We start from the raw sequence: 13,842 nt of genomic DNA, 5'->3' as shown, positions 1-13,842 counted from the left end.
TGTTTGGTGTATGCTGTCCGGCATGGATGCTAGATGTTCCCGTTTGTCTGTACCTCCGGAAGGGGGTCCCTGGGGTTCCCCGAAAGGGCAGTGCTCCACACAAAAAAATACCTAGTAGCCATTGGCTCTTGAACTAAAAAAAATTTAGGAAACAAATTCAATTTTGTTGCCAAATCGAAAACCGAATAATAAAATTTTGGTACTGTGACAATGCTATGCCGATCAGATCAGCGTAGGGTTGTTTCGATAACAAAATTTTGATTTGCTTTTTACACCATAAAAAAGCATTGGAGAAAAAAAAAAAAAAAAAAAACACCAAAAAAAAGCCAAGTGCATTCCGCATTTTATGAAACGTTCGGCCCATAATAGAACAGTCCTACCCTATTTTTTGGGGTGACAAAAAAAATGGCGAATCACATGGTTTTTATTTATTTATTTCTGTTACGGCGCTCACCGCATAGGAGATATTTTTTAAATAATTTAATAGTCTGGACTTTTCGGACGCAGCGCTATGTAATATGTTTATTTATTGTTTATATATTTTATATGCAACATTGGGAAAGGGGGTATTTAAACTTAATATTTTAGTGTTTGTGTATTATTTTTTTACTTACTATTAGCCCCTTAAGGGGCTGGAACCCTTGTCCTATTCACCCTTAGGCCCCATGCACACGGCCGTGTGCGGGCCGTGGAACCGCGGCCTGGATCCCTTCCTGTGAGCTGGAGCGCACGGCGTCACTGGTTGCTATGACGCCGTGCGCTCCCTGCTGCCGGCACAGAACAGTAATACACTGGTACGATCTATACCAGTGTATTACTGTACTGTGCCGGCAGCAGGGGGCGCACGGCGTCCTAGCAACCAGTGACGCCGTGCGCTCCAGCTCACAGGAAGGGATCCAGGCCGCGGTTCCACGGCCCGCACACGGCCGTGAACAACGGCCGTGTGCATGGGGCCTTATAGAGATCTATTAGGGTGAATAGGACTTCACACTGTCTCTGTGCATAGCAGCAGGGAGCTTTACTATAGCAGCCAGGGCTTCAGGAGCGCCCAGGCTGCCATGGTAACCGATCAGAATCCCAGGATAAACTGCCGCGAATGACTTTATTACTGAGGGGTTGGGGGGGAAGGGGCCACTGCACCACAATGTTTATTATACTGGGGTGTTGGGGGGGCGCACTGACCTGTTAATACAAATACAGGAGGCAGGTGCCAGAATCAAATAGCCGGCACCCGACCTCCATGACAGGGAGCTGCGATCCGCTGCAGTTAACCCCCTCAGGTGCAGCACCTGTCATAGAGGTCGGGTGCCGGCTATTTGATTCCAGCACCCGCCTCCTGTATTTGTATTAACAGGTCAGTTATCTTCATTGGTGGCGCAGTGGCTACAGCCCCTCCTCTCCTGTCTCTCTTTTTATTGGCGGCAGCAGCACAGAGGGGAGGGAGAGATTCCTTCTCCACTGCGCTGCTGAGAAGAACATCGGCGGCGTGGCAGAGAACTATAATCTCCGGTGCCCCGCCGCTGTATTCAACTGCAGAGCTGCGGTGGCGGGTCAAGTCGCAAATGGCGACAAGACTAAAAAGTGTTGGTCGCCATATGTAAATTCTAAGTCGCATTGGCGACTATTTTGGTCGCCATCTGGAGCCCTTCCAGAGGGGGGACCAAATGTCAGTGCGCCGCTCTGCCGGGGGCCACCATGCATCCTGTCTGCATGTGGATCCGGGCAGCTACTGGTGTGCTGGATTCCTGTATGAGTTGTTTGTGCCGTGTCCTGTTAGATGTTAGGGTTCCAGTACGGTTTTATGGGTCCAGCCGTCGTTGCGGCGGCAGGTAAGTGCTTTTTGTTCTTGGCTCTTACCTGCCGATCCAGTAGCTGTGCACTGTCTGCCATTCCCAGTTGCTAGGCCTGTGTGAGACTCCGGTTCATCCGTGTCATGGATGAACGGGTCATCTTCTTGCCCAGACCTTACTACCAGGGAACATCAGGGTAAGTTAGGGCCCTCCTACCATCTGGGTTCGCTTATGCGTTTAGGACGTCAGGAATAGGATGAGGGTGGCGATAAGAGGCGACCTGCTCCCTTATCCTGGCTTCCAGGCCTAGTGGCTTGTATAATATCTGACATTGTACGTTGGAGGGTTTCCCCCACACCCCACTGTGACAGTATGTCCCATAATGGCCACTCTGTTTTTGCCTTCGGAAGAGGGCTCAGCATGTGCCGCCTGCCGTTTTCTGGCACACATTCTTATCTTCTGGAGGGAGGGTGAAAGGGGAGTTACCGGTAACAGCGCGGTTCTTGGTACCTGTGTGGTTGCCACGGTGTTGAACCGTTGCTCTTGTTGGTGTGTCCCTCGTCCATTCTCAGTTGTTTCTTGCTCTTTGGCCATTTGCTGTCAGCATTCCTTTTTATGGCCAGGGTGGATTTGATTTAAATCACAAGTCAGTAGTTTTCTACATAAAGACTAATTCTTGCTGGTATAACTTATAATATGCAAGTAGATGAAGATTTTTAGAATAGCAACTTTTCATATTAGTTTGATTAGATTGATTCTGTATTCATAGGTTTGGAGAAGTTAGGATTAAGGTCTTTTTCTCAACTCTGTTCATGTTATAACATTTTTGCTGTGAAGAAGAAGAGGCATGTGATCTCTGCTGAGTCAAATTCAGTTTTGAGAACTGCAAAAGTAAACCAAGCATCCGTGATAATATCTTGTAGGCAAAGAAACTGCCCAATAATCTTACAAAAACCTCTGGAATGTGAATAGATTAATGGAATTTATTTACCCAAAAAAATTAAACATATACAGCCTTAGACCTCATGCACACGACGTTGTTTTTCTCAGCCTCTGTTCTGTTTTTTTTTTGGGGATAGGATGGGGACCCACTCATTTCAATGGGTCTGCAAAAAATGCTGATAGTTCATTTGTTTGTGTTCCGCGTCCGTTGTCCTTGTTTCCCTTCAAAAAAAAAAAAAAAAAAAGCACGTCCTACTTTTTTTCACATTTGCGGACAAGGATTGGCATTTATTACAAGGGATCTGTGGAAAAAAAACAGATCCTCCAAAAAAACGGAGGCCGCATCCGGGTTTTTTTCCGGATGAAAAAAAAAAAAAAAACTGTTGTGTGCATGAGGCCTTATTCTACATAATTAAAAAACTAATGTTTATTTCATGATGGAATAACCTTTGGATGGTAATATATTTTCCGAAAAAAGCATTTTATAGCCAAAAAAAAATAAAAATCAGATTTAAATTTACGGGAAAAAAAATGATTTTTATTCATTGATTTTTAGCCACCCTGGTACTGGCTGTGTGCTGGTTGGGGAATGCTTGCTGGCAGCTGCCCAGAGTGTGAACTGTGTCTGAGATGGCTGCAGTGTTCGGTACGGTTTTTCTTGACTGCTTGTTGGCTGTTTGCCAGGGGCTTAGGCTACATGCACACATGTGTTTTGCGGTCCGCAAAAAAAAAACGGATGATGTTACGTATGGCATCCGTTTTTTTTTGCGGATCCATTGTAATAATGCCTATCCTTGTCCGCAAAGTAGAAAAAAATAGGACATGCACTATTTTTTTAGCGGAGCAACGAAACGGACATACTGATGCGGACAGCACACGGTGTGCTGTCCGTGTTTTTTGCGGACCCATTGAAATGAATGAGTCCGCATCCTATCCGCAAAAAAAACGGATCGGACACAAACAAAATACGGTCGTGTGCATGTAGCCTTAGTTGGTGGCCCTGGCGTGCGGGTGCAATGCGCGAGGTGAACGCGTTGCACCCGCACTCACTGAATCCGGACTCATTCACTTCAATGGGGCTGTGCAGACGAGCGTTGATTTTCACGCATCACTTGTGCATTGTGTGAAAATCACAGCATGTTCTATATTCAGCGTTTTTCACGCAACGCAGGCCCCACAGAAATGAATGAGGATGTGTGAAAATCGCATAGCGTCCGCAAGCAAGTGCGGATGCAATGCGATTTTCACGCATGGTTGCTAGAAGATTATGTTAGTAAATTGATAAGTCAATTTACTGTATTATTTTCCCTTATAACATGGTTATAAAGGAAAATAGAATTCTTAATGCTGAATGCTTACTAAAATGTTGCTTGAGGGGTTAAAAAATTAAAATAAAAATGAACTCGCCTCATCCTCTTGTTGGCGCAGTCAGCATCATCTTCTTTCAGGACCTGCAAAAGGGCCTTTGATGATCCGTATATCTTCATTCAGCATGACCTGCGCTGACGTCACCGTGCTAACCATGTGGTGAGCGCGATTACGTCATCAAAGTTCCTTTTGCAGGTCCTGAAAGCTAAAGAAACAAAACGATGCCGGCTGCGCGATCAAGAGGATGAGGTGAGTTAATTATTTTTTTAAACTCCTCAAGCAACATTTTAGTAAGCATTCTGTATTAAGGCTATTATTTTCCTTTATAACCATGTTATAAGGGAAAATAATAAAATATACAGAACACCTAACCCAAACTTCAGTGAAGGAGTCAGGGTTCGGGTCTGGGTACCACATTCAGTTTTTTATCACGTGCGTGCAAAATGCATTGCACTCGTGTGGAAAAAAATGAATCATGCAATCGCAGTCAAAACTTTATGAAATTGCGTGCACACTCGCACGGGTTTCCCGCAATGCACACGTGACGTATCCGGAGCAAATCCCTGGCGCCTGTGTGAAAGAGGCCTTATTGCTGTGTGCCTGAGGTCAGATTGTCTTCGGTGTTTTGAGGAGCTGGTGCTTTTCCATCTACCCAGTCCTTGAGGGCCACCTTATGGGACATTGATGTCACCCGATATCTTCCTGTCGCAATTTTCTCTACCTTACCTGTTATGTTTGGTGTGGGTATATGTTCTGGGGTTGTAGTACATCTTGTTGTTCTGTGTCTGGTCAGTGTTTGGTGTATTCTGTCTGGCATGGATGCTAGATGTTTGTCTGTACCTTCGGAAGGGGGTCCCTGGGGTTCCACGGAGGGGGGAACCAAATGTAAGTGCGCAGCTCTGCCGGGGGCCACCATGGATCCTGTCCGCATGGGGGTCCAGGCAGTTACTGGTGTGCTGGATTCCTGTACGCCGTTGTTGCTGCGGCAGGCAAGTCCTTTTTGTTCTTGGCTCTTACCTGCCGACCCAGTAGCTGTGCACTGTCTGCCATTCCCAGTTGCTAGGCCTGTGTGAGACTCCGGTTCATCCATGTCGTGGATGAACCAGTCATCTCCTTGCCCAGACCTTACTACCAGGGAACATCAGGGCTAGTTAGGGCCCAGGTTACAGTGCATAAGCCCTCCTACCATCTGGGTTCGCTCATGCGGTTAGGAGGTCAGGGATAGGATGAGGGTGGCGATAGGAGGTGACCTGCTCCCTCATCCTGACTTCCAGGTCTAGTGGCTTGTAGAATATCTGACATTGTACGGTTAGGGAGGGGTTCCCCACCGTGACTATTTTTATACAGCAGGTTCTTACAGACGTGGCAATACCTAATATGTGCACTTTTTTATTTATTTAAGTTTTACACAATAGCCTTTTTAAAGCCAAAACAATAATGTCTCTATCTTCTGAGAGCCATATTTTTATTTTTTGGCGACTGTCTTAGGTAGGGTCTCATTCTTTTGCGGGGTGAGATGACGGTTTGTTTTTCTTAACACTTTTTTTTTTTTTTTTTTACGGCGTTCACCTGAGAGGACAGATTATTATTTTTATAGAGCACGTCGTTACGGACACAGCGATACCCAATATGTTTGTTTTTTATTTATTTTTAAACATAATTTTATGGCAAGGGGGCTTTTATTTTTCATTGAAACTTGAATTTTTTTTATTATAAAAAAAAAGTTAAAAAAAGTGGAAAAAGTTTAGATTTGTCCCACTGTGTTACCTTTTTAGGGTTTGATTCCTGTTGTTGCAATACCATACATTATGTATTGTACTGAATTGAACTGTCAGCGTCTTAGGCTACTTTCACACTAGCGTTCGGAGTTCCGCTTGTGAGTTCCGTTTGAAGGCTCTCACAAGCGGCCGAACGCAAGCGTGAAAGTAACCTTACACAGTAAGGCCTCATGCACACGACAGTTCTGTTTTTTTTGCGGTCCGCAAACCGCGGATCCGCAAAAAACAGAAGCTGCCGGTGTGCCTTTCGCAATTTACGGAACGGGCAGCCGTCAATATAAATGCCTATTCTTGTCCGCAAAGCGCGGACAAGTTATATTTTTTTTGCGGGGCCGCGGAACGGAGCCCCTTTTTCGGCCCCATTGAAGTGAATGGGTTTGCATCCGAGCAGCCAAAATGGCAGCTTGGATGCGGACCCAAACAACGGCCGTGTGCATGAGGCCTAAGATGCTGACAGTTGCCTAGGAGACCCAGCCCTCAGGCTGGATCTCCTGGGCTTCCGTAGCTGGCAGGCTCCGATGCCTGTGTAAGGCATCAGGGTCGCCATGGCAACCATCGGCCCGCTGCTAGCGCAGCGTGGGGGGCCAATGGAGTCAGAGGGAGCCCCCGTGGGCATCACTGCATACAGCGGATGAAGCAGGGACCCGGCTATCAGTAACAGCCAGACCCGTGCTGCGGATCAGGCGGGTGCAGCTCTTGCACCCGCCCAGTCACATCACATACATGCACGCGAGTATGCGGCAGGAAGCCGCATTCCCCCACATACATGTATGTGATATCACGGGAAGGGGTTAATGTTGGGTGAGCAAAAATAGTCGTGTTGCCTTATGCCTCAGTCACACGTCAGTGTTCGGTCAGTGATTTTGAGCCAAAACCAGAAGTGGATCTTAAAGTATCCTGGTTTTGCCTCACAATTACCTATGGAAATCACTGACGTGTGAATGAGGCTTTAGACTTCCCCATGACACCCATCTCTAAAGGGTAATGGGCAACACTAAGCCGATACAGGGGAGTTTACTTCCATCTAGTGTTGGGCAAACCCGATTAGTTTCAAAACTTTGTATATACAGTCAGGTCCACAAATATTGGCACGTCGACACAATTCTAACATTTTTGGGCTCTATACACCACCACAATGGATTTTAAATTTAAACTGCAGACTGTCAGCTTTAGGTCGTGCTGCGGGCCACAATACATGAGCACAGTCCGTGGGGCAGCAGCAGCGGATCACGGACCCATTTACTTGAATGGGTCCGCGATCCAGCCGTTCCGCAAAAAGATAAGACATAGACTATCTTTTTGCAGAACGGAAGTACGGTACGAAACCCCACGGAAGCACTCCGTAGGGTTCCGTTCTGTATCTCCAGATTTGCGAACCCATTGAAGTGAATCCGCGGTCCGCAATACAGCAACAGGGGCGCACACACCCGTGGGAAAGAGGCCTTAATTTGAGGATATTTACATCCAAATCAGGTGAACGGTGTAGGAATTAGGCCTCTTTCACACGGGCGTTGCAGGAAAAGGTGCGGGTGCGTTACGGGAACACCCGCGATTTTTCTGCGCGAGTGCAAAACATTGTAATGCGTTTTGCACTCGCGTGAAAAAAAAAAAAAATAAGATAAAAATCGCACATGTTTGGTACCCAAACCTGAACTTCTTCACAGAAGTTCGGGCTTGGGATCAGTGTTCTGTGTTCTATGCATAGTACTCACCTTAGTCCACTTGTTCGCGTAGCCCGGCATCTCCTTCTGTCTCCTTTGCTGAACAGGACCTGGGGTGAGCATTCATTACAGGTAAAGGACCTTTGGTGACGTCACTCCGGTCTTCACATGTTCCATCACATGATCTTTTACCATGGTGATGTATCATGTGATGGAACATGTGATGACCGGAGTGACGTCATCACAGGTCCTGTTCAGCAAAGGAGACAGAAGGAGATGCCGGGCTTCGCGAACAAGTGGACTAAGGTGAGTTAAATTATTATTTATTTATTTTTAACCCCTCCAGCGCTATTTGACTATGCATTCTGTATTCAGAATGCTATTATTTTCCCTTATAACCATGTTATAAGGGAAAATAATAATGATGATCGGGTCTCTATCCCGATCGTCTCCTAGCAACCGTGCGTGAAAAATCGCAAAATCGCACCGCATCCGCACTTGCTTGCGATTTTCACGCAACCCCATTCATTTCTATGGGGCCTGCGTTACGTGGAAATCGCACAATATAGAGCATGCAGCGATTTTTCACGCAACGCATAAGTGATGCGTGAAAATCACCGCTCATGTGTACAGCCCCATAGAAATGAATGGGTCGGTATTCAGTGCGGGTGCGATGCGTTCACCTCACGCATCGCATCCGCGCGGAATACTCGCCCGTGTGAAAGGGGCCTTACAACAGTTTGCATATGTGCCTCCCACTTGTTAAGGGACCAAAAGTAATGGGACAATTGGCTTATCAGCTGTTCCATGGCCAGGAGTGTGTCATTCCCTCATTATCCCAATTACAATGAGAAGATAAAAGGTCCAGAGTTAATTTCCAGTGTGCTATTTGCATTTGGAATCTGTTGTTGTCAACTCTCAAGATGAGATCCAAAGAGCTGTCACTATCAGTGAAGGAAGCCATCATTAGGCTGAAAAAACAAAACAAACCCATCAGAGAGATAGCAAAAACATTAGGTGTGGCCAAAACAACTGTTTGGAACATTCTTAAAAAGAATGAACGCACCGGTGAGCTCAGCAACACCAAAAGACCCGGACAACTGTGGTGAAAGACCGGAGAATTCTTTCCCTGGTGAAGAAAACACCCTTCACAACAGTTGGCCAGATCAAGAACACTCTCCAGGAGGTAGGTGTATGTGTGTCAAAGTCAACAATCAAGAGAAGACTTCACCAGAGTGAATACAGAGGGTTTACCACAAGATGTAAACCATTGATGAGCCTCAAAAACAGGAACACCAGATTAGAGTTTGCCAAATGACATCTAAAAAAGCCTTCACAGTTCTGGAACAACACCCTATGGACAGATGAGACCAAGATCAACTTGTACCAGAGTGATGGGAAGAGAAGAGTATAGAGAAGGAAATGAACTGCTCATGATCCTTAGCATACCACCTCATCAGTGAAGCATGGTGGTGGTAGTGTCATGGCGTGGGCATGTATGGCTGCCAATGGAACTGGGTCTCTTGTCTTTATTGATGATGTGACTGCTGACAAAAGCAGCAGGATGAATTCTGAAGTGTTTTGGGCAATATTATCTGCTCATATTCAGCCAAATGCTTCAGAACTCATTGGACGGCCCTTTACAGTGCAGCTGGACAATGACCCAAAGCATACTGCAAAAGCAACCAAAGAGTTTTTTAAGGGAAAGAAGTGGAATGTTATGCAATGGCCAAGTCGATCACCTGACCTGAATCCGATTGAGCATGCATTTCACTTGCTGAAGACATAACTGAAGGGAAAATGCCCCAAGAACAAGCAGGAACTGAAGATAGCTGCAGTAGTGGCCTGGCAGAGCATCACCAGGGATGAAACCCAGCGTCTGGTGAGGTCTATGCGTTCCAGACTTCAGACTGTAATTGACTGCAAAGGATTTGCAACCAAGTATTAAAAAGTGAAAGTTTGATTTATGATTATTATTCTGTCCCATTTACTTTTGGTCCCCTAACAAGTGAGAGGCACATATGCAAACTGTTGTAATTCCTACACCGTTCACCTGATTTGGATGCAAATACCCTCAAATTAAAGCAGACAGTCTGCAGTTAAGGCTACTTTCACACTGCCGTTTCTGGGTCCGCCTGCGAGATCCATTTCAAGGCTCTTACAAGCGGCCCAAAACATATCAGTTTAGCCCCAATGCATTCTGAATGGATAAGGATCCAGTTCAGAATTCATCAGTTTGCCTCCTTTCCACCTCCATTCCGCTCTGGAGGCGAGCAAGCAGCGTTTTGGTGTCCGCCTGGCGATGCGAAGCCAAAACGGATCCGCCCTGACTTACAATCTAAGTCAATGGGGACGGATCCGTTTTTCATTGACACAATATGGTGCAACTGTAAACAGATCCGTCCCCCATTGACTTTCAATGCAAGTCAGGACGGATCCATTCGACTTACATTTAGACTTTTTTTTTTTTTTTTTTTAGAGTAATTCAGACGGATCCGTTCTGAATGGATACCAGCATTTGCATTATAGGTGCGGATCCGTCTGTGCAGATACAAGACGGATGCGCACCTAAACGCAGGTGTGAAAGTAGCCTAAAGCACATCTTGTTCGTTTCATTTCAGATCCATTGTGGTGGTGTATAGAGCCAAAAATGTTAGAATTGTGTGAATGTCCCAATATTTATAGACCTGACTGTAATATGTGCTCCGTACCACAGTAAAATGTATTGGCTCCGCTGAGGCCTTCTTCTGGCCACAAGATCTCCGTAGTCTGGTGTCTAACATTACATTTCGGTTCTGCACATACATTACGGTTTAAAAATCTGAAGCTGAACTTGGCTTTGTACCTCATTAATGAAGCAGAGTTCAGCTTCGGATTTTGAAGCAGTAATGCATGTGCAGAACCGAACTGTAACGTTAGACACCAGACTAAGAAGATCTTGTGGTACTTGTGGCCAGAAGAAGGCGGCCTCAGCGGAGCCCATACATTGTAAGGCCGTACGGCGCACATATTAGGCTACTTTCACACCTGCGTTTAGGTGCGGATCCGTCTGGTATCTGCACAGACGGATCCGCACCTATAATGCAAACGCTTGTATCCGTTCAGAATGGATCTGTTTGCATTACCATGAAAAAAAAGAAAAAAAAAAGAAAAAAAAAAAAAGAAAGAAAATTTTGGGGGTTCATGATAATGCAAACAGATCTGTTTTGACTTACATTGAAAGTCAATAGGAGGCGGATCCGTTTTCAATTGCACTATATTGTGTCAGTAAAAACGGATCCGTCCCCATTGACTTACATTATAAGTCAGGACGGATCCGATTGGCTCCGCACCGCCAGGCGGACACCAAAAAGCGTTTTGGTGTCCACCTCCAGAGCGGAATGGAGGCGGAACGGAGCCCAATTGATGCATTCTGAACGGACCCTTATCCATTCAGAATGCACTGGGGCTGAACTGATCCGTTTTGGGCCGCTTGTGAGAGCCCTGAAACGGATCTCACAGGCGGACCCAGAAACTGCAGTGTGGAAGTAGCCTTAGAAATGAAGTTTTGAACATGTATATAGTGATTTATAGGCAAGTCCAAGATTATCATACTAAGCAGCGCTCCTCTACCCTGCAGCCTGAATGCTCACCCAATGTACTGTAGAACCCTCCTTATGATTATTTTATAATCTACTAAAGTAGATTTTTTTTTAAACCATTAATAAATAAAAAAAATGACTGTTGCCCATAGCAACAGCACAGCTTCCACTCTGAACTCTCTTTAATAAAATTAATGCTGCACGGCAATTGTTTGCTTTAGGCAGTCTGATAAATCAGCTTTCATACATGAGCCCAAAGTGCATAACGGTCTTAAGATTGGCAAGATCTCTGCTTACTGCCAGTGAATGAGGACATCATAGGTGGGGGCTAAAAAGAAAACTATACCCTGTAAGAGCAGGGATCAGCAACCTCTGGCACTACAAAGCCCAGAATGCCCCATCGACTTCTACCAAGTTGCAAGAGCCGCTGCAGAAGTGTGCATGCTGGGAGTTATGGTGCCAAAAGGTCCATGCTGTATGGGTTTTCAGCCTCTGAATAGAAATGGTTAGGTTTCTCTTCACCGAGGGTAAGTAGGGGTCTTGAAAATGGCGAGGAACTGAACAGTGAAGAAAGTTGCAGAAGTCTTTTATTACATCCATTGTGCACTTCAGGCGCCGGTCACCTCGCCCCGGGCACCCCTGGATGCGGGCACCACACAATGGCACAGACGTATGGAGCCGATCATGCGCTCCAGCCTGCGACCATTGCGCACACGGCACTGGAGCCCTGCGCCCTGGCTCTCCCGGGCACTCGGTGCAGTAACACATAGCCCTGAGGTGGGCATGGAGAGAGGGCTGGTGCCCCGGGACCGTGTGCCGCTCAGCAGCCCCCCTGAGCCCTCCTCTGCTGTGCGTGACAAGTGGCACTGGCTGCAGGGATCCTATTTGGTGCCATTACAAGAAGCCCGGGACTAATGTTCGGTACCCGGGGCAGCAGGTGCAGGCTGCCTGCCCCCCGTGCACTGTGCCCGCAGAGGAGAGGGGGCGCCCACTGGGGGTCTGCACCAACCATTGTACCCACAGAAGGCCAGACAGGGAGAGCGCGCTGTGGCGCATCAGGCGCAGCCACCATACGCGGGAGGGAGCGGGGGTTAGAGAAAGGCTTCATGGATGGAGGGTCATTGTTATTACCTCAGGCTCGGCAGATGGGCTCCGGAACATGGCTCACTCCAGAGCGCAACCGAGACAGCCACCGAACGACGCGCTCTCACCGTGCGCAACGCCCCGCCAGCCAGCCGACTCTCCAGCCCCGGACAGAGGATAGGGAGGAGGAGACAGCGCGTCATCAAGCGGCGCCCGGCCAGGGGACCATGGCTCTAGGATTTCCACAGATACATTATGCCCCTGTAGAAGCTGCCAGCTGTAGTACCAGGCGGCGGGGAGAGGCCACTGACCGGCCGCAGCACTTCAGAATAGCTTCGCGCCAGTGCTGGTCCGCCGTCACCTGTATACGTACTGCTCGTCAGTGCTGCTCCTTCACTTGTATACAGTACAAACCTCAATATTGCCGCGCGCTAGTGCTGCTCCACCGTCACCTGTATACTTACCTCAGACATACTGCTGCTCCACCGTCACCTGTATACTTACCTCAGACTTACTGCTGCTCCACCGTCACCTGTATACTTACCTTAGACTTACTGCTGCTCCACCGTCACCTGTATACTTACCTCAGACTTACTGCTGCTCCACCGTCACCTGTATACTTACCTCAGACTTACTGCTGCTCCACCGTCACCTGTATACTTACCTCAGACATACTGCTGCTCCACCGTCACCTGTATACTTACCTCAGACTTACTGCTGCTCCACCGTCACCTGTATACTTACCTCAGACTTGCTGCTGTCAGTGCTGCTCCACCGTCACCTGTATACTTACCTCAGACTTGCTGCTGTCAGTGCTGCTCCACCGTCACCTGTATACTTACCTCAGACTTGCTGCTGTCAGTGCTGCTCCACCGTCACCTGTATACTTACCTCAGAATTACTGCATAACAGGGCTGCTCCACCACCATCACTTGTATAAAGTACTTACCTCAGAATTACTGCATAACAGGGCTGCTCCACCACCATCACTTGTATAAAGTACTTACCTCAGAATTACTGCATAACAGGGCTGCTCCACCACCATCACTTGTATAAAGTACTTACCTCAGAATTACTGCATAACAGGGCTGCTCCACCGTCACCTGTATACTTAACTCAGAATTACTGCATTAGGGCTCTTTCACACTTGCGTTGTCCGGATCCGGCGTGTACTCCATTTGCCGGAATTACACGTCGGAACCGGAAAAACACAAGTGAACTGAAAGCATTTGAAGACGGATCAGTCTTCAAAATGCGTTCAGTGTTACTATGGCAGCCAGGACACTATTAAAGTCCTGGTTGCCATAGTAGTAGCGGGGAGCGGGGGAGCAGTATACTTACCGTCCGTGCGGCTCCCGGGGCGCTCCAGAATGACGTGTCCATTCGATCACGTCATCCATGCGCGTGGGGCGCCCTGACGTCACTCTGGAGCGCCCCGGTAGCCGCACGGACGGTAAGTATACCGCTCCCCACTACACTTTACCATGGCTGCCAGGACGCTATTCAGAAAAAGCTAAACGTCGGATCCAGCAATGCGCCGAAACAACGTTTAGCTTAAGGACGGATCCTGATTAATTCCTTTCAATGGGCATTCATTCCGGATCCGGCCTTGCGGCAAGTGTTCAGGATTTTTGGCCGG

The 13,842-nt window shown here is 47.3% G+C and overlaps 1 protein-coding gene across 2 annotated transcripts in view; it reads right to left on the bottom strand.

Moving 5' to 3' along the window:
- The window catches only part of ZNF800 (zinc finger protein 800), a 46,093-nt gene extending 33,716 nt beyond the window's left edge, over positions 1 to 12,377 (bottom strand). For both annotated transcript variants that reach the window (XM_044276923.1, XM_044276924.1), the window contains exon 1: positions 12,252 to 12,377. Coding sequence is in view for 1 of the 2 variants with exons in the window: in XM_044276924.1 (XP_044132859.1) it covers positions 12,252 to 12,281 (30 nt within the window). In the remaining variant the exon portion in view is untranslated. The remainder of the gene's footprint in view (positions 1 to 12,251) is intronic.
- Between the last annotated feature and the right edge of the window lie 1,465 nt (positions 12,378 to 13,842).

Source organism: Bufo gargarizans, chromosome 2 (genome assembly GCF_014858855.1).
Source record: "Bufo gargarizans isolate SCDJY-AF-19 chromosome 2, ASM1485885v1, whole genome shotgun sequence".
Lineage (NCBI taxonomy): Eukaryota > Metazoa > Chordata > Amphibia > Anura > Bufonidae > Bufo > Bufo gargarizans.
Note: the sequence above shows the minus strand (reverse complement) of the source record. Positions and strands in the feature narration are given on the sequence as shown.